Source organism: Astatotilapia calliptera, chromosome 12, assembly GCF_900246225.1.
Source record: "Astatotilapia calliptera chromosome 12, fAstCal1.2, whole genome shotgun sequence".
Taxonomy (NCBI): Eukaryota; Metazoa; Chordata; class Actinopteri; order Cichliformes; family Cichlidae; genus Astatotilapia; species Astatotilapia calliptera.
In genome coordinates this window covers 35,090,687-35,112,384 of record NC_039313.1, presented here as the reverse complement: position 1 = coordinate 35,112,384, position 21,698 = coordinate 35,090,687, and the positions used below count along the sequence as shown (strand labels likewise).

The 21,698-nt window shown below is 43.1% G+C and overlaps 1 protein-coding gene across 3 annotated transcripts in view; it reads left to right on the top strand.

Annotated features, from left to right (window-relative positions):
• adamts3 (ADAM metallopeptidase with thrombospondin type 1 motif, 3) overlaps positions 1 to 21,698 on the top strand; it is a 135,821-nt gene that overhangs the window by 15,447 nt on the left and 98,676 nt on the right. For all 3 annotated transcript variants that reach the window (XM_026187150.1, XM_026187149.1, XM_026187147.1), the window contains exon 4: positions 15,903 to 16,059. In XM_026187150.1, coding sequence (XP_026042935.1) covers positions 15,903 to 16,059 — 157 coding nt within the window. The remainder of the gene's footprint in view (positions 1 to 15,902; positions 16,060 to 21,698) is intronic.

Sequence of the window (21,698 nt, the reverse complement as noted above, 5' to 3'; positions counted from 1 at the left end):
GCGAGTTCTCTTACAGAACCTGCATCATTTGTAACTCGTTTCCATATTTGGGTATTTAAAATCTGTGTCTCTAATCTGACTCGCTGAGCTGCTGCGTGTAAGCCGAGGCCTGTAGTTACAAATGAAGTCATTAGAAAGTGACACAAAGTTGGCGTGCGGCACCTTCTCTGTTAAATTTGCAGCACGAATAACATGAAATCATCTCCTCTTGTGATACTTGTGGCACTCTTAACTCCAGAGAAACAGCATAGCTGTGAGTCATGCACGAGAAGGAGGAGACCAAATTTGTCTGCGTTTTGCGAGCGACGATTTTCAAAATCTGATGCTGGCAATGAACTAAGTGCTGAATTAAACAGGCTCCAGCTCCAATTAAGCCTTATCCACCTAACAGTCCTTGGGTGGTCTTCCAGATTAAGGACTGAAATGTCTGTGAGAGATTTTTATTTGAAGCACTGATCGCACAGCTGGACTTGTTTGAGTTAAGGAGGATATAATAATTATAAGGATGCAGATGTGTGCTCTGCTGTGTGCTGCGCTCTGGGTTGCTTTCCAAATCCGAAGCCACTTGGATAAATGATCACGCTGTTTTTTCTCTGTGTGCCTCCTCCTGATAGATGGGCCCCGCTCTTTATCTGCTAAATATGCTGCTATTATAATACATTCATAAAATGAGGAGAGACTCACTGTAAGGTTCAAACAAGCCGAAGCAATGAGGGTTTGGTTGATTCATGAATGGACTGAACCCGTGTAGCACTTTTCTACACCATGTCTCATTCACACTCTGATGAATGCATCGGGAATAGCTCAGGGTTCAGGAGATTAGATGATCTGCTCAGCCTCCAGAGCTGCCAGCCAACAGGACCTGCTGTTCCCCGGCAGCCTCCCAAAGGCCTGCCAGGCCTGACTCTGCTGAGCCTCTGAGCTCAGGGAGATCAGGGTGGTATGGCTGTAAGTCGTACCCTCCTAAGCAACCCCCTTTTTTGTTTTACGTTACAGTTTTCCCACTGTTACTATTAAAATATGGATTATATATAATATGAGACTTCAATCCATCAGCATAGATCACCCACATCCAGACTAATGTAATTTATAAAAGTTCTGCTCAGTGCGCAGGCTAAGTTCTCTGGGTTCATCTGAAAAGCAGCGACGGCCTTGAAATGATTATCTCTGATATTTGCATGGAAACGATGAATCCTGGAGCTTTTTGCTTGGTTGAATAAAAAGTCTTGAACTCAGTAAGTCTGCACACTGTTGGTGAAACTTTTTATACGACTTGGAAACCACTTTGTTTGCTTCAGAAACTCTCTTTGAGGCACTTTTGAGATTTTAAGTTAAATATGTGGAAGTTTATTAAACCTTCTAAATTTATACCGTCATCTGAAACTTGTGGATAGAAAAACTAAAGAGCTTGTCACCGTTTTGGGAAATCTGGGCTCCATGAGCACATTTGGGTCTGTTTATGGGAGAATAATGACGGCGTTTGATCCTCAACACACCTGGTTTGTTGGAAGCTTTAGTAAAGGCGATGCAGTTTAACAGCTACAGTACGTCCATCGTAAATGGTTGGAAGGAGGGAAACTTCCTTTTTCTTGGTCACCTGATTGAAACTTGCACCACGTGCCTCTTTTAAAAAAGAATCGGAGTAAATGACGAAGGAATTCAGCTGACCTTTAGATGTCAGGCGGGGTGTGTCATTCCCATCACCCCTCCTCCCACTGCGTGTCTCTCAGTTCATGTACACTCACATGAACACAGCTGATGGTTCACATACTGAAGATATTTGATTTGCTTCCCTGAAAGGGAAAGAGAGGAAGCTTCTCATGTCTGATGTATTTTTGGACCTTTACTCTGGCTCTGTGTTTCATCCAGCAGAGAGAGGATTGAGACTATTTGACACAGCATATGTTATGTTGTTGCCATTAATAATGCATTACGACCTCTTTCTGTGTCTTTCTGTCAACCATGTGGTAGTCTGCCACTTTGGTCCAGGCTAAAATATTTCAGCTATGAAATGGATTACAGTGAAATGTGATTTCCTCTTTAGAGCCACCAGGTTTGTAGTTTTGAGCGCACTGCCCGGATGGTTATTGGTTGGCCTGCCTTAGCAACAGATACAGAAATCGGCATTTGTTAACTGTTAAGAAGCTAAAAACTTCAATATGAGTTTGTATTTGGCTCAAAACCCTTAACATATAATATGCAACTCAAAACAATAATAAAAGGCATCATTTGATGATGCTGTGAAGTAGTTTGAGTTCATGGGCGTTGTCTCACTGATGTGATTCAGACAGGAAGTCTTACTCATGTTAGCGCATTACTTTTATTCATACTGTAGAATTTCATTCTTATGTTACATGAACCTCTAATGGACCATGAGATGAATCAGCTACAGCTGCTTTATAATTATGAAGAGGGTTTGTTTATAAGGTTAGCCCAGTGCTGTCGTCGCTTCTGGGTTTGAAAAGGAAACCTCATCTGGAAATGCTTCACATTCTTTCTGATGACCAGCAGGGGGCGCCTCCTTTGATTAAAGCAAGATGTCTGATCTGTAACCTCAGGAAACATGCTTCCAGTGACCATGTTTAGTATAACATAAAGTCAATTCAGTTCCGTTTGGTTGAATTCAGTTTTATTTATATAGCATCAAATTATAGCCAACTGCTGCCTCAAGGCTTCTTATACTGTAAGGTAAAGAACTGGCAAATATAGAGAGCAAACTCCAACAAGCAGACGACTCCCTGTCAGCAAACACTTAGTGACAGTGGGAAGGAAAAACTCCCTTTTAACAGGAAGAAACCTCTGGCAGAACCAGGCTCAGGGAGGGGCGGGGCCATCTGCTGCGACCAGTAGAGAGCTAGAGGAGGAAGACAGGACAAAGATGTGGGTGAATGTTATTCTTGATTTATTTCCGACTTCTCATAGAAGTCTAGTGTACTCGCTCAGATTTGGGTATAAAAATGTGAGGTATCCCCCAGCGACACGCCGTCAGTGCTGTGATGCCGTCCTCATCATATTTAGTTCCCTAATATTTAGCTTTGTCAGAGTTGCCATATTGACACAACAGAGTTCTGTTTAAACGTGTCTCAGTACTGGGACCAGTGCAGAGGTCCACCAGGAGATGACCTTCAGCTGGAGATTGGCAAAATGAATATGTGGTCTGGTTTGCTGCTTTTTGTGTGCGGGGTTATGAAACTTTCTCATGGCACGTCATCTTTCCTGCAAGTTTTTCTCATGTTTTATATTAAGAGGCAGAGGCTGTGTGGGAGTCGTACGTAATTGTCTTCACTGGCATGCACAAGCATAAGTATACAGCGTGCCTTTATTTAAACATGCATTCTTCAGCTGACTAATGAGGCTAAACTCTGCAGTCACTGTCAGACACATCTTAAAGTAATAGACTCAGATGGAGAGTCATTGACTACAGGCTCACTCTGTGGCTGCATGACGGACAGATTGTAAGAGTTTAAATAGAAATCTGTTTGATTGAATCTACATTATGAGTGCATGCAGATTTCCTTGCTTTTGATTAGTGAAGATAAGTATGATGTGAGAGGAAAAGATAACTGCAGTGAGAGATGCATGTGTGGACCACAGAGTACCAGCATGACAAATAAAGTGTAACTTATGGAACTGCTTTAAAGCATCCATGAAATTCCTCTTTAGTCCCAGTCGTTTGTTAGATAGAGGACGGGCCAGCTGGAACAAATCCCTCCTCCTCTCTTTCTATATGAAGCTTTTTGTTTTTTGTGAGAATACCTGAGCAGACAGACGGTCTTGACGAATCAGCTGATAGATGCAGGCAGTGTGGTAGCCTAACCTGAACAGCACCAACTGGAATTGTGACTTTTATTATTAAGCTTTAAATTTCCAGCAGCTGTGCAAAGCTCGGCCACCTTTAACGTGTGTCACGTTGCATAATCGGCTCTGAATGGTGAGGCGCTGCTGTGTCTGAGGTGTGTGTGTGAGACTTGCGAGTGTAAATACACTGCAGGTCTGATGGGTGAAACTATGCTGTCAGAGCAAAGGCTCATTGTAACTCAGAGATTCTGCAATCATCCTCCTCAAATTCCTGCAGCTTCGGCGGCGTTTACAATGTTGAGATTCATCGAGAGTGACAAAATGAGCAAATAAAGCATGCTGATGTTTTGCTGAGAGCTACGTGTGCTCAGTGGCCTACACTCTTGGCCTCAGAGACTTAAAAGAGCATTCTGGACATGCACAGCTCCTGACATATCTGGAGCTACTGTGTAGGAGGGGCGGGGGCAAAAAGGCAAAAAAGAAGAAGAAAATATCCTATTTGATTAGGGGAAAAAAAGAAAAAGTAAGTGAGCCAGTTCCTCTTTGCGGTGAACTGTAGCTGGGCACAAGAGTTTTATTCACCGACAGTTCTTAATGTTCCCTGTTGACTTAGCCAAGGCTTGTTGCAGAGGCTTGACCCCAGAGCTGTTTGGGTATATGGTTTGAGGTGCAGGGGAGAGGCGCACCAAGATATGCAAAAAGTTTTCTCCTCTGCAGTCGTGGGCTCGGCGTGCAGTGCCGAGGTGCTTGCATTGATATTTATACATTTAAACATTTTTAATCGTGACCTATATAAACCTAAGACGAGCCCACATTTTCTGTTGTCGTTTCAGACGGACATTGAGAGCCATTCACTGGCGCGAGGTTTTATTTTAAGTCGAGTGTGGAATCCCACCACCTCCTCAAAGCCGTCTGTAAATGTTTGCTCTGTTTGGTGGAGCGGCACAAAACGACACAACCAAATGAATTCCTGCGTTGTTTCTCAGAGCAGAGGCTACCTGATATTTTTGCTAAAATGATAATACTTTTGATTACTTCTCTCTTCTCCAAGATTTTTTCCAAATACTGTTTCCAGTGAAGCTGGGGGAAACTTCAAACACACACAGATATATTGAGGATAGTAGTGGCTCATTGCCATGTTTGACGTTTATTAAGTAGACATCTGAGATGTTTTTGCAGTTTCCTGTTTATCATTTTCAGAAATACTCTCTAGTTGTTTTTCAGATTATCAGCAGGCCTCTGCTGAAATTTGTGAAAAATAAACTTCTGCGAATTCCTTTAAAGAGTGGGGATGAAAATGTCAAGTAATGATGACGAAGGTTTGCTCACATTTTTCAAAGCAAACACACCTTTGGACAACATGGAGGGTGAAAGGTGGCAGTGTCCCGGCTGAATCCAGGCCTTTTTTTAACATTGCAGGGTTTTTTTCAAATGAAAGCACGTTCGTACCGACCTCCTTAAGAAGTTTAGACTGAAAGAGACTGTTTTTGAAAAACTGGAGCCCTTCAGCTGAATCCCATGTGTTTTCTTTGGCAGAGGAGTGCTGTCTGCTTGGCAGGGGCTGATGTTGGGGATATTAAAGTGATGGAACACAGGGTTCCTGATCCCTTTTTTGAGGTTTGTGTTTAGGTAGGACATTGTCTCCGCTGATATCGGATAATGCCGAATACTGGGTCACAGAAAATATGTCACAGTAAACTCTCCGCAAGGGCACAGCAAGCTTGTGGAATTGGAAAGTGTGTTTTGACTTGGTGTCTTCACACTAATTACAGTGTTGATTCCACATAATAATTCACTACAGATTTTATCATACAGGCTCCGTCCCAGAGAAATGATCTTCAGCTACAGACGCATTTCCCCAATGTTTCTTTCTTATTCTAGTGTTTCCCAACCTTTTGGAGCCACGGCACATATTCTCATTAGAAAAATCACACGGCACACCACCAAACAAAAACGTCACAAAAAGCATATTGATCATTTTTCTAAATTGGCTGGGTTTGTCCCCAGTATACCTGTTTTGCTTTCTTCTGACCGCTACTCATGCTGGGGAATCGGAATTCCTCCAGGACCCAAGTCGGATTGACTACTTTTCCTTTTCAAATATGTGTCTATTGCTATTATGTGCTGCATGACTATTATGTAATTTCTCCTTTGTCTTCTTCTGTTTTACTGGCAGTAACCCAGCAGGTAGTTGTGCTGCCCTCTAGTGGAAGAGAATGTAGTTGTTCTGCCCGTTACTCACGCCGATCGCTTAGAGTACTAATCAGGTGCAACCAGATAACCTTCCACAGCACACCTATGTCCCACGCACAGTGGCTGGGAAACACAAAGATGTTACCCAGGTTCCCAGATAATAACGTTTTAGTGGCTTGAATGTGGGCAACGTGAGATGCAGTAACTGGTCTGTTCATGAAAGCTTTACTGACTGTCTTCATCTAATCTACGGTTTTACTAATACGTTAATTAAAGGTATGCTGAGGATGATTTTACACATGATATCTTTGATCACCTTTTTTATTATAGTCTGATTATTCAGCTTGCAACCACTCATCTCTTGATAATAAATGCATAAAGTTACGGTGACTGCAGAGAATCAGCTGCAGGAAACAAAGCTCCCTGACCTGTAATGTAAACCAGAGGTCCCCAACCCCCGGGCCACGGAGCCGTACCAGTCTGAGTCGTTTGTACCGGGCCGCAAGAGTTGAGGCTCAGGTGTCAAATGTATGTTTTTCAGGGTTTTTATTGTTAACTTGGCTGCCCTGGGTCTTTTCCTGTGTGTTATGATAAAATCCTTTTCTTTGATACCGATACTGTTAAAGGCCGGTCCGTGAAAGTGTTGTCGGGCATAAACTGGTCTGTGGCGCAAAACAGGTTGGATACCTGTGCTGTAAACAGTCGTGTTCTTATGAATATGATCCTAATCATGAATAGGTGTGATTTATGGCCCTGGGATTATTCTGAGTGTTGTTTGTAGTCTGAGGAGGGATTGGCTGCCTGCAGGTGAGAAGTCTGCGTGAGGGACTCAACTGGTTTCAACCACGAGCATCAAGATTTCAACTCAAATTTACATTTTTATTTTCATAATCGGGCTCATCGTAGTAATGCCGCAGTGGAAAAACACTAAAGAATAACATGAATTCATAAAGTACTCTTTGTACACATATGACTGTGTGGCCACTACCAGCTCCACCACCATCATCAAGTTTGCTGACGACACCGTCGTGGTGGGCCTGATCTCTGATAACAACGAGACGGCCTACCTGAAGGAGATTAGGAATCTGGAGAACTGGTGCCAGAGGAACAACCTCCTTCTAAACGTCAGTAAGACAAAGGAGCTGATAGTGGACTTCAGCACTAAGCAGGAGAGGAACTACCAGACCCCCGTCATCAACGAGTGCCCAGTGGAGAGAGTGGACAGCTTCAAATACCTCGGAGTTCACATCACGCAGGACCTGTCATGGTCCTGTCACATCAACACCGTGGTGAAAAAGGCCCGTCAGCGTCTCTACCACCTCAGACGCTTGAGAGACTTCCAACTGCCCTCCAAGGTGCTCAGGAACTTTTACTCCTGCACCATAGAGAGCATCCTGACGGGAAACATCTTAACCTGGTTCGGGAACAGCACCATGCAGGACAGACGAGCTGTACAGAGGGTTGTGCGGTCAGCTGAGCGCACCATCCGCTCCGAGCTCCCTGACCTGCACTAGTTAAATTTACCCTTTTTAATTTTTCATATTTATTTCCTATCTTATTCATAGCCTTTTCCTTTTTTGTTCTCTTTAGGTCACGAGCAGTTGTCCAAGCATTTCACTACATATCGTACTGTGTATGACTGTGTACGTGACAAATAAAAATTTGAATTTGAGTTAAACTGTTGTAGTCACATAAAAGCCTGAGAGGACAGCTCATGTCTCGTTTTCATACCTCAGTGTTTATAGCATTCAGTAAAAGTTACTTGGAGGACAGCTCACAGACGGAGTCAACAAATGACCTGTGATCAATTTGAGCACCCGTCTGTGTAAAATGTAAATCGATAGAATGCGATTATGAAACCTTTCATCACAGTGAACTAACTAAACTGGGATATTGATTAAATGACTCAGACTCACCACAAAGAAAAGCAAGCAGCACTTATCATCGGGCAGGCCATCGCAGGAGACGACAGCTGTTAAACTTTAATCATCAGAAAGCTACAGACTGAATTTGATCAGAAAGGTTTTCAGCTGCCTCTTCATCAATAGCCTGTGTTGATTCAGCTCTCACCAAGATAGTTTGGTTCTAAATAAGCAATTTCAGTGACATTAAAAGTTAGGAGTGAAACGGTTCAGCCTGTGCAGAAGTCTTTGGGTTTGCAGTGCTCGCTGTAAACTCTGGATGGACGACAGTTGGTCTGATGTTGTGCTGTCTCTGCTTAGAAATGTTGGCCTCTGTGGTCTGGCTCTGAATGGTGTCTCAGGTGTTTCTCTAACTGATCACTGTGCTTTAAAATCAAGAAGGTCTCAGAGGAAGAAATACGCTAAAATGATCACACTCAGTAATATTTTGTCTCTGATTAATTGGTTTGAAAATGCCACCTTACACCTTTGAGCTCTGCAGATCTGAGGTACGGTGAAAGGGCAGAAAGCTGCTTTTGCACAACATTTAGTCACAGGGATTTCAAATAATGTTGCTATTTTATCGTAATAAAGATTTGTGCCAAGTGTTGTTGAAATTAAGGCAAAAAATGTCTTTTGTAAGGTCACAATTCCTTTTAGCTTTGACCTCCAAATTCAAGAGACACTGAGACTCTGCTGTCCCGGTTAGGCTGAGCCAAAAACCAGAAAAAGAGTCTCAGATACTAATTCATGCTAAAATTACTTTTGGATACTCATTTACAACCGTATAGATACCATCAGTGTTGTCTTTGCCTCATCCCGGTGAAACTACATCACACAGCCCCTGCAGGCAGGTACGCAGCCCCTCCCCTCACTATCAGCCGAGCACGTGAACAGTAGCTGACATGTTAATGTTAGCTGCTTACCCGATATCCACAAGCCCAGCCTCAAGGGTCACACGCTGAAATGAGAGAAACTCGGTGTGCAAGAGTGAAACCACTGTTTACATTTTTAATGTATTACTTTCATTTAATTTATTACCTCTAAACTGTGTTTGATCAGCAATTGAATCAGTGAACTGAGTGATCAGAAGCATGGCACTACCTAAGATCATTTTAAAATATTTGTCATAGATAGATATAGATATCTATATCTATATAGATAGATATAGTTATACAAACAAAGTGGTGGTGGCTATAGGACATAGTGGTGGTTTGGGGTGGCTGTAGCTCAGGTGGTAGAGCAGGTCATCCACTGATCGGAAGGTTGGTGGTTCGATTCCTGGCTTCCCCTAGTCTACATGCCAAATATCCTTGGGCAAGATACTAACCCCAAATTGCTCTCCAATGCATCCATCGGAGTATGTATGTTATGTATGTTTTGATGTTCTGATGTCTGACATTTGTCCACCTGAATCATCTGATCAAGAGCCTGTTAGCTGAGTTCAGTTCAGTCCAGGTACCGGTCCCTTACCTTACACGAGCCTTCAAAATGCATTAAAAATTCCTCACTAGTGATATAAGCTCATTAAATGTGGGACTCGTGACCAGGAGAAAGCTGCAGTTTGAAGCTTTTGGACCATCTGCAGACAGAAGTGTGAGGAAAACACCCGGCTGTACAAGCTCACTGCTGGCTATTATCATCAATTAGGCATGAAATAACAGGTGTAGACTAACAGAAACACCAAAAAGCTTTCCAAGGTAGGCATGCAAGCTTGAGAGTGCAACAATGCTTGTTTCCTTTATTGGGTTAGCTTCAGTTCCTCTGAATTCCTGCTGCCGGAGACATTTCATGATGTTTTATGCTAAATTCTGGCCTCAAGTTATCACACTTCAATTCTCCTAAAAGAGATAATTATGTTCTGTTTCTCCAGGTAAAAGCATCCAAATACATCCTAAAGTTAACAGTCCTCTAAATATGAGAACCTCGGTGTGTGCTTTAGTTTTTAATTTATTACTATTTTGGGCTCTGACAGCAGCTGAAACACAGATAATGATGCTGAGCTGAGTTATATCCTGACTCTGCTACGTTCGACCTGTGATTGAATAGAAATGAGCAAATATACACTAGAAACCAGATGAAGTGAATAACATCTCAGTACAGATGAGAATGTTCTGCTGGAAAACCTTCACCATGGAAAGAAGTGTTACTTAAACACGGATCACCTAGTTTCACATTACTGAATACCTGAGACCCCCTCATTGGTCATGTTTCCCCCCTCCAGCAGGTACACGTAAGTGTAAGTAAGTGCGTATTGATTGGACATGACTTTCCTGACATGATAATTCAAATGATTGATTTCCAGCGTTGAGCTGAATTGAAATGATATTGTGGTTTATACTGGAGCTGTGAGGCGTAGTCGAATCAGTCAGCAGCTCAAGGACATCTGAAGATGTCACAATGAGGTTTTTCACTGTGACTGAGTGACGTCGTTTCTGAATAACGTAATAATATGTATGTTAATGTAGATTTCTAAGGTTTGATGTTGTATCCATGGGGATAGATACTGATGCTCTGCTGTGGAGATGAGTGTGTAGGCTGAACGTACGGCCACGAGCGTGTGTATCGACCAAAAACAAGAATATAAGTGGTGAAGATGAGCTTCCTCTGAAAGGTGTCTGGGCTCTCTGTGAGGATAAAGAAGTGCTTTGGAGAGGCTCAGTGTGGAGCCACTACTCCTCTGCATTGAGACGAGCCAGGCGTCTGACTCAGATGCCTTCTGGACGTGTTTCGGATGAGGTGTTTTGTGCATGCGTCCAACTCGAGAGGGACCCTAGGGCCAGTGTTTCAGCTGGCATAGGAACTCCACATTTCTGCTCTCAAATAAACATTCAGAATCCATGTTTACGAGCTTATTCAATGACTTTTGTTATCTGAATGCCGAAGCTCTCACTGGCATCCTCGTGTCTGAGACGATAAAATAAATGAAAAGACGCCGTAGTGCTCCTGCAGGTGAAAAGAAACACTGCAGCGTGTCTTTAATCCTTTCACGTACAGCCACCTATGTCTTTAAAAAACACACCCGTACATATGAGACACTGCTCTCTGTGCCTTTTGTTCAGAAAGGTCTGCGTGTCTCTTAAGGCCACGTTGAGCTTAAAGCGAATGCTGTGGTTCAATGACAACATGACAACAAGCTGGCAGGTGGCACACAATATGTGCTTTTGCCCCCCAGCTGTAAGAGGCTGATGGGGTACAGTAGTCACCCCGCCGGGCAAGAAGATGGGTGGGTGGCATGGAGCCTAAGTTTATGAATGTGATAACTCTGGAAATAGACGATCCAGGAGCTTCAGATTGATGCTGCAGGTGGAACTACTACAGATCTGATGAGTTTGAATCCCAGATTATATTTTCATCATGTGAATGTGAACCTGAGAACAAGGCGATGTAGGATTTCAAACTGATACCATCGGTGTGTCAACCAGGAGGCCGAGGGGCAGCACTGGAAGCTTGCAGTGTTTTTTTTAATGTGAGAAAACACACCCAGGGCTGGACTGGGACAAACATCAGCCCTGGTGTTTTTGGTCTAGACGTCCCACTGTGATCGCTCAGCGAAGGTAGGCAGAGGCTCCGTCACGTTAAGACGTCTGACCCTTCAGGATGGCCCATCGGCCAAAAAGTGCGTCGGCAGTCCAGCCCTGGGTAGTTATGCAAACCAGGCAGTAATGGACTCAAACTAGAATTTAATTTCCTTCTAATAATATCTGCCTCAACATGCATTTAATGCCCATAAGCCTAAAAATGCCCCGCTCTTCTGTCTCGTTCCCCTGTGACCTGTGTTTTGTATATAAGACTCATTAGACGGCTCGGCTGGCTGTGCAGCAGTGTTAGAGGAGATGGCATCACTGTAATGGAGTTTAGTTTAAAAGTATTTGTTACAGCAGCCCTGCAAGGCTCTGCCAACCTCCCCCCACCACCCCCCACCATCCCCACCACCCCCGCTTCCAGCTACCTTGAATTGAATAAGCAGAAGAAAATGGAAGGACAGATTTGTTCGAGACACATTCAGCGTGCTATGATTTCTAATTTACCTTTCCTGAATGCATCACCGCTTCTCCGAGCTCATCCTTGCCAGAAAGAAGATAGAAATTTGCACAAAGCTTAAATTCATTTCAGAACTGTTCTGTTTTCAGTGTTTGGATGAAAAAGCATGAAAAGAGGTGCGTTTTTCTGCAATTTCTCTGCTTTTCAGGGATAGATGTCAATTTAATCTCAGGACAGCAGCATATATATCCAACTGCTTATTCCTCAATTCAAACCAGAGAGCTGGGCACTTCCTGTGGTCGGCGTGGATCGCTAAAACACGTTACTCACTGTGTCGAGGCAGGATTGTAGCTTCAAGATGCAGTGAGCGTGTTTCTGGTAGATATCTGTTTCTGAGTGTTTACATTAAAGCGTGGTAGGATTCAACGAGCCGCTCTCTTCTCTCTGCTTCACTTCTGCCTGTTCTTAGATAAATAGGTTTAGAAGCGATGGAGACAACAGGACAGAGTTGAGATGGAAACTAGTTTATCAAAAAAAGCTGTTGTTAAGTAAAAGCTCACACGGTCACTGTTGTTTTCTTTCAAGCTTTAGTTTCTTTGAGATCCTTCGAACGCTCCCCTGTGGAGTGTTGTTCTTAAGCGCAGCTTTAATCAAAAATTAAAACGATTCAAATGTCAGCACCCGGTCTAATTACACACGCCCCTCTGTGATTTCGGTTTGTATTGTTTGCTCTGCGGTGTCTGAATAAGAAGGTGGCATTTTCAGCTGCTGAAATACTTCATAAGTGGTCAGACTTGAATGGCTTCTCTTGATAGAAAAACAGCTTTTATCAAATTATCTGTCAGTCAGTTTGTTAGCACGATCCTCCAGCTTCACCTTTAAAAGGCACCTCAATTTATTATGAGCAGAGATTCTATTTAAGCTCAGCCTCTGCTCGGCTGAGCTTAAATAGAGGAGCGTGACCTGTCGGAGACCCTTAAAGAACCTCACAGATGGAAAGGGCTCTCGGTATCCGAGCCCCGTACATTCTGAGATGTTCGGCCATCTTTCATCCTCGGCTTTCACCTGCCGTTGGTAAATAAGAAAGAGCTACGGTGCATGAATCTCACTTTAGTTCAAGATATGCCTGCGGGCTCAGTTACTGTCAAGATTGCAGCCTCTTTGGCTTCGAGCTGAGGATTCAGAGTGGTGGATGAGCGCAGAGTAAATAAAGATGACGAGGTGGTTCTCGGTTCTGTCAGGAATAAATCATGGCGGAGAATGTGCTGACTTGGTCACAGGATGCCAGTTGCTGTGAGGATTTGGTGAAGAGCAGGCCAACCGCACTCCGGCCTGATAATGCACGCTGACCTACAGAATATTTAGAATCTGTGTTTGCAAGCAGGCGCCTGCAGGTGCGCGATAAATAAGCTGAGGAGAAAGCGTGTTCAAGTGAGCAGAAAAACGTAAACATTTCAAACAGACGGCAGTGGAGCACGTCTGTAACATTCGTCTGATGTAAGAGGTTTTATCTTACAGGCTCCACCGTGTTACTTACTCTCTTTGATAAGGATGACGCGTCAGGAATCGCTGGATTTTTCTTCTTCTTTCCATTTGCAGCTGTCCTCTAGAGTTCACTTGACTGTGAAGAGCGTTTATCTTCTGCGTGTGATAGTTTTGCTTTGTTGGGATCACATAAACACTGATGCAGTTTTAAAAATCCTTTCTGCACGTCTGTGTCTGCTACTCAACGAGCTGTAATTTATCTTATTTGTTAGTGTCCGATTAGACAAGTGAAGTCAGAAATGGTGAACAGAGTTTCCTCGGTAACCTGCGCACACTGTCGTTTGTTTTTGGCTCGCTCTTTCTTCTTCTCTTGTTTGAGTGTTTATACATCTGTGCAAACTTTAGATTTGTCCTTGCAGAAATGTCCAGACACCACATTTCTATGGGAGATGTCATAAAAACCCTCGTCATCTTTTGAAACACGGACCGTGTTTTCCGTATAAGCTGCAGCGTTTTAACACTGTGACGCCAAATGGCCCCGAATCAGGCAAAGAGTCGGTTTATACGGCACGATGAGTGAGTTTAACCTCCACCTCGCCGTTTCTCTAAAGATAACTAAGGAGGTTTTTTTCCCGTCTGAGCTCTGTCACGCAGTAAAACCAACACACTCGCACGTTTATCGTATTTCAGTATTTTTGCTCTTATAATCACAGATGGCCAATTAAATGAGCCGGTTCATACGTGACACGTTTCTGCATCATAACCTGGTTTATTGTACGTAATCATATGAATCTTATTCTGTTGCCAGAAGTAAACTTGCATTAAACGGCGCTGAGCTTCTCCCCCAGACGTCATGTGACTGCCAGACGTTTTCATTTCATTTCACTTGCAGCACTTCAGATACGAATATTCAGTTTATTGGTTTAGACTTTCAGCTGGGACGCTTACGCAGTCACACAGTATCGATGCTGCATTTAAATTTAACTAAGAATTTAATTTGGGATCCATCCAGTCGTTTGTGTAAAGGAGGACGTAGAGTGCCAGCCGATTGGGGTCTCCGTAAATGGGAAATGAGTTGAGAGTGAGGGTTGGTCGCTAACAACATTAGCACACAGTCCACCAGACTGTTGGTGAAGAGGCCAGAGGGAGTTTAGTCCTGCCAGGAGTTTCAGCGCAGCAGGACCGATCGACTGAGCGCTAACACAGTGTGTCTGCATACTGTGTGTACAGCATGTGTGCGCTCACTTAAAATGTCACACACTCTCATATGGCTGACTGTAGTTTTGGAGCATAGCAAACCGAGCGTAGCATTAGTTAGCCTACTCACATTTGCTGCACCCCTGTAAGCCGGTTTGCAGCCCACCTCCACCCCAGCTGCTCGCTTCGTGCTCTTAACAAACTAATGTCATATTGTGTTGTTGCTGCTGCTCTCTCTGCTTTCTCCACTGCACATGTGTGCTTGTCAGGGAGGGCGCGTGACACATGGAAACATGGTGCCAAAGATACGTTACTGCTGCCTGGAAAAGTTGCTGCTTTGCATTTTAATTCAAAGGATAAAACTGTGATGTGTTTTCTATTTGTTACAGGTAACATGAAACATTTCAAGCCTTTCTTTTTTTATTTTTAAGGATTGTGAAGCCAGAATCTGGGACCTTGTTTTTTTCATCTTATAATCTAGATGAATAATTTTGCATTCCAGAAAGCATCATTTTAAGGAAACGGCTGTAAAGTGGTTTTAGGTTGTTTAGCATTGACCTTACTGTGTCAGCGTGTAACACCTTTTTCAGACCATCATTTGGTCTTGATGGGTTGCACATTCGGTCTGTTTGGGCATTATTGCGTTAGCCGGACAGCGTGACCCCTCATATCCGCCATAAACTACAGACATGACTGGCTTCTTATTGCAGGAAATCTGAGGTTGGCAGGTAGCCATCACAAAGCAATTTTGTGCCAATGTGTTACTAACGATGCAGCGCGCTGCAGGACCACCACCAGCCTTTGTTGGGTAACAAGGTGATAATTGCAAACAGAAAGCTGAAGAAAGAGTTACAACAATATCTAATAATGGCAAAGAAAAAGAGTCCTGCACATGCCAAGCAGTTAATGAGAGGCCCAGATTCTCTCTTGAATAAATTACTAAATATTACATTAGTGCGTCTGCCTTTGCTTTGTATTGTATCCTATATTTTATGCATTTTTCTAATTTTAATATTGTTCAGTAGGACATTCTGGTGTCGTCTTTCTGTGTCTATACGTGGGAGAGGAAACAAATTGGGGGCATTTGGCGTTCAGCAGATGTTCTAGTTGGATTTTAAAGACTGAGGCATTAATTTACAATTTCATGAAAACACTGTCACAAAGTTTCTACATTATTAATACATGATGGGGGATTTTGTGGGGCATGAAGATTTTAATTGTCTCTTAATAAAACGAATGCTATCAGAGCAATGAGGTTTCTGGGTCTATCCACGCTCGCTCGCAGTAATGAAACATGCTAATGCACACGTTCTACACAGTCACTGACCTGCTAACCTGTTGCAGGCTGGGATGATTCGCACCGAATCGGATGAGTACTTCATCGAGCCGCTGGAGAAAGGCACTCAGGAGCTGGAGGACCAGGGCAGGGTCCACGTGGTTTACCGCAGGTCAGCTCTGCTGCAGACTCCCTTGGACATCTCTGTGGATTACCAGCTACAAGGTAGGAGGCACGACCACGGTTCCTGCTGTATTCTCTTACTTATCAACTAATGGTGTGACACTCCTGTGAGGTCACTGCGGAGGGTTTGCTGTGAAGCTTCTCCGTATAATTAAATCTTTTTGTTAACTACTTGTGTCCAGCCCAAATAGTCTAAAAAGCAAAAACTGACATTTACATCTGTGAAGAGTCCAGACTTCATCGTGTGCCTCACACAAATACAACAGCAGCAACTTTTTAGAGATATGAAAATGACACACACAAAAAAAAACATTAAAAAAATGAATGTTGATATTGATGAAAAATGTAAATGTTGGCAACAGGAGTTTAGGTCACTTGTTAACATTTCAGCATTTATTTGTAGTTATCAGTGAAAGCAGTTACCGTATTTCCCGGACTACAAAGCGCACCTGAATATTAGCCGCACAAGCTAAAATCAGGGGAAAATCCTGTTTTGTACATACATTAGCCGCACCTGACTAAAAGCCGCAGGTGTTTCAATATTGACTTATCATATGTAAGAGAATATGCACAAAGGGAATTGTCAGGAAAGAGATGGCTGTTTGGAGACACACCCCTGTCATTAATATTTTGAAAAACAAGTTACGGGTACATATTTGCATAACTTTTTAGGTATATGAAGTGACACGGCTTTAACAAGAAGAAAAGTCAGTCATTCATCACCATCTTCCTGCGCACTAAAACCACCAAAGTCCTCTTCTCCAATGTCGGAAACGAACAGGCTCAGGGTGGCTTCGTCATCCACTCTCCGCTTCTCTCCTTCGTTGTCACTTTCAAAACCAAAGAAATCCTCGTTGTCAGTGTCGGAGTCGAACACCCTCTGAAGGGCCGTGGCGGTGTCCTCCTCTCCATCATGCAGCAGTCCAGCCCTTCGAAATCCGTTGGTGATCGTGGATGTTTCCACACTTTTCCACGCTGTCAGATTCCACCGGTAGAGTTGAGCATAACTTGCTTTTCGCAAGTTTATCGCCGCTCGTCATCTACGCCTCCCACTGAACGCGTAGCGCTACTTTGAAGTTTGTTTTTCGTGCTACTTGTACGGCACTATGTTGCCTGGCGGATGGACACGTGACCAACATACCACTCTTGAACCCCGATACTGTGTGTCTGATCACATGCCCTTCCGCCAGGCAACGTAGTGCCGTACAACAGCGGAACAAACAAAACAAATCGTCTTACGATATGACAACAATCATGGACAATCCAGAGAAAAGCCGCACCTGACTAAAAGCCGCAGGGTTCAAAGCTCGTGCAAAAAGTAGCGGCTCATAGCCCGACAATTACGGTAATTAGATTTCGTTCCCTGTGCTGCTGCTGCTTTTACTGCTACTCTGACTGTTGTTGCTCTAACTGTTGTTATTAATGCTCCAAACTGCAACAGGGAGCTGTAAATGCAAATTTTACCCTCTATTTATACCGAATAAATGTCATTGTTGCCACTGTTGGAAAATGTAATGCATCACTTGGACTGTGAAGGAGAACCGTGCTCAGGAAGGGTGATGAAACCACTGACTCACCGTGTGTTTAGGAACAACAAAGTCTATATTAAAACATAGAATCGCTTCACCTGCAATTTTTAAAAAGGGCTTAAAAGTATGGAGCAGGGTGATGACTGACTCGGGGGGAGCAGAGTCCTCTCCCTCTGGCTGTGGGTAAACAGAGCTGAGATACTGTGTTTAAGTCATGCGCACACTGTGTTCGTGAGCCCGCGTCAGTTTGTGCTTACATTATGAGATCTGAATTGTGACAGACGTGCTTAGTGTTGCATTTCTTTTGCCTTTTCTCCACACGTCGGTGTGCCAGTGGATGCATTTGTCCTGATTGCTGCTCTAAAATTCATTTTCTCTGCCTTCATGCCCCTGCATACTAAAAACTGATGATAAAAGCCACCCTGAAGAAAGAGCGGAGTATGTTGCAGGCAAATAGTTGCTCAATTTAAAGTTCCTCAACTACAATTTTGTTTCCATTTCCCCGCGCTAGCAAGCTGCCATGTAGGGATATTTATTCACCTGGAAGTTTGAGCAATAGTTATGGCCTCTGGTGCGGAGGCCATAACTATTATTTCTGATGTAATTCAGTAATAGAAAGTAAAAAATGCACAAAAAATAATAATGAGGTAAATAAATAACTAAAATTATTCATCCATGACTGTAAAATTAGGTGGAGTTCGAATGTTGTCGTTAGTGATTAACAGGCTGTGACAGCTTGGATCATGGATGGATGGACGAGTGCGGATCTAAAACACAAAACCCCATTAATTCATTTAATATGTGTATATATAATAAAATCTGTTTCATAGACATCTGTGAGCTTGACTGTGAGATAATTCAATGGAGAGTTTTTGACTGTCAACTAATTTTCCGATGGTTATCACGTCGTGTGTAGTCACAGGGTAGATTACCAAGAAGCAGAGTAAATTTCATCCTCACCTCCCTCAGTAATGCTAATCCCATCCAAACGGGGCTCGAGTTAGTTTAGCATCAGCTGAGAGAGTTGGTACTGTGGGATAAAGCTCTGTCTTGGCTCTTTGCCTGCTTTGAAACAGATAACAGATGTTCTTTAAGAAAACACGAGAGACTGATTGTGCTGATAAGCACCAGCGCTCTCAGTAAGAAAGCTGAGAGACGTTATCAGAGGTCTGTTCATCAGGTGGTCTCATTCTTTAGTGGCAGAGGACAGAGGCATGATCCCATTATCTGATTTGTCTCATTTAAGGAATTAATTTCTAACAAATCAAAGAAAAGAAGGACAAAGGAAAACATCTGTGACAGCTGTGAGCTGTGCTGAGAGAACAGGTCCAGAAATATGAAACAAACGTCCTGCAAAACTCTAACAGTCATTTAATGTTTTCAATGATTTACTATGTAAATCCTGAAATCCTGTGCCTCGATCGCCGCAGACTGAGAGAATTTAATGAACATTTGAACGCCGGCCGATGATGGCGGCGAGCTCCTCCACACAAACACTACAAACCACATCACTGATCCACATTAATGCGAAACAAAGCATAACTGTGATCACAGCACTACTAAATCAACTATTTGAGGTGCTGAATTTTCTCTGGTCTCTGTGAAGTGTTAAAAATATTAAAAATATCCACATAATGCAATAAAATAAATTCAAGCAGTACAAATTAAATTAATTTCATTAGTTTCATTTAAACACGTTGCTGCATTTATACCAATTTCCCTCATTTACATATTTCACATTACTTATTTATGATATTTATAAAATATTGAGTATGTGGGATACCAGAACTACTAAATATAAATGGATTAAATAAATATTCCAGATGCTCATTTAAATCTAAATTGAGAGCAGTGGGTGAAAGCTCTTTGTCAGACCCGTAGAGACAGCGGGAATTCAACTGGGAGGAAGACGTTTGGAAAACAGCGAGTGGACGCGAGCACAGGCTGATCAGCACAGGCTGAACTTACTGATCACTTCATGCAGTGGCTACATGCGAAAGAGATCTGCTGCTGCTCCACAGTAAACATGCTTCTTTAGTACATTTATAGTAATTTAAAGGCCACAGTACCCCATCGCTTAGCTGAGCCCTGGCACCATTATTTACACGTGCTGCATCTTGTTTATTATGAAATGCTTCCTAACAGACAGGAAGGCACGAGGGAGGTGGCGTGGCGAGGCCTCATCTGGTCGCTTCATTGTAGAAACGCGCAGACATGATGAAAGATGGTGATTCTGATCCCGTCACAGCGTCCGAGTCCTGACGTCAAACTGGTGTGAAGCACCGATAATGAAATCATCAACACGATCAATCGGCTACTTTGTTACAAAAAACAACAAAACAAATTCAACAGCTATGATATGTTTCACTTAAACAGCTGCTAAAGTCGTCGTAAACTTTTGATGGGGACTGTATACTATATATATTTTGCATGGTTGGATCGTAACAAGGTTTCTAGTAGAGCTTCAACAGGCAACAAGAAGACATGGGAGAGAAACGAAGCATTTTTTGAGCATGCAGTTTATTAAAAACAACACTTAAACTGAATGGATAGTCTGAAACGTTTGATGGGGACTGTATAATAGCATGTCGGTAATATTAGACCCATTCTATGGCAGGAATACATCTCAACCTAACTGTTGGTGCTTTAACACCTGCAAAAAAATATTCAGCTGACAGTGAGCTACTAGATATACTTTATTTATCTCAGTCAATATGATCAACCAAACCAGCACTTTGTGATGTAAGAGTTTGCCGGCTCCAGGAGCCGTTTAAGTGAAGCACTTGTGCGCTGCTTTGTCTCACACACATCACAGGAATGAGAAATATCAGATGACAGTAAAGGGTTAACGCTGAGCCTCGGAGGTGCCGTAGGAAAGCGGTCTCCAACCTTATTTGCACCACGGACCGGTTTATGCCCGACGTTATTTTCATGGACCGGCCTTTAAGGTGTCGCGGATAAATACAACAAAATAAAAGTAGTACTGGTACCGAAAAAAAGAAGATTTATTCATAACACGTGAAAAGACCCAGGAAAACAGAGATAAAAACGATAACAAAATAACCCTGAAAACCAGACATTTCACAGCTGAGCCTCAACTCTCGCGGCCCGGTACCAAACGACTCACGGACAGGTCCGAGGCCCGGGGGTTGGGGACCGCTGCTGTAGGAGATTATTTGCACTGTACGCAGAGCTGTGTTGTTCTTGGCTGGGTTCCCATCACGGGTTATTTTGGTGTTGATTGGATTTCTTACTTTGAAGCCATCTAGTCTGTGTCATGTCCTGTAACCCGAGGACTGTTGATGATGATGGCGGATGTGTAGGTTGTTCTTTCTGTTGCTGCTGTGACGATGCTTTCCAAGGCACATCCTGCTCAGCGGGAGGTTAACTCGCAGCTTTCAGGCGTGTTATCTTGTAGGTTTTAATGTATTTGTCTTTAAAAGCACAGGATTCTCACTGGATCCATGCGCATCATCTTAGAAACATTCACGTCTCAAAGGTTTAAATTTCGACTTTTGTTACTTTTTAGTTCTGATGTTGCAGAAGGCGAGGTAGCCGTCTGTTCGCCGTGCTGGATGCTGATGGCGTGCAGCCATTTATTTATTTATTTGTTAGCTTTGTATTTTACGTGATGTTGAAAAGTTGTTTTGTGTGAACTTGCACCAGGAGCCAAGGTGCTGGATTTCCTGCAGGCAACTTCAAATAAATCAGCGCCCACTGTAAATGGGCTGCACAGGTACAAAGAGTGAAAGGTGAAAGGTGAAGCTATGGTTTGTGTTGGTCGCAGTCCTCCTCACAGTGTGTGTGGTTAGGTGCTGGTTCTTTCAGCACCTTTATTTCCTGCTGAGGTGTGAGAGTCGGGCTGTAAAGACCAGTTTTTCTTTAATTCACAGCACTTGTGTACAGAAAGTCAAAGCGAGCTCAGTGGGACTTGCTTTGTGATGATTAGTCAGTCAGTTTTTTTTCTCTTTGTTTGTTTTTTTCTTCTTTGTTTGTTTGTTTTTGTTTGTGGCTCCATGTCAGCCACTTCCTCCTGCACTGCTTTCCAGCCCAGCTGCATCACCTCACTAACAGAAGCAATGGTGCGTTGAATATCGTTACACAAGTGTTGTGCCTGTATCAGGCACACTGCCTTTTTGACACGGTTCAGTT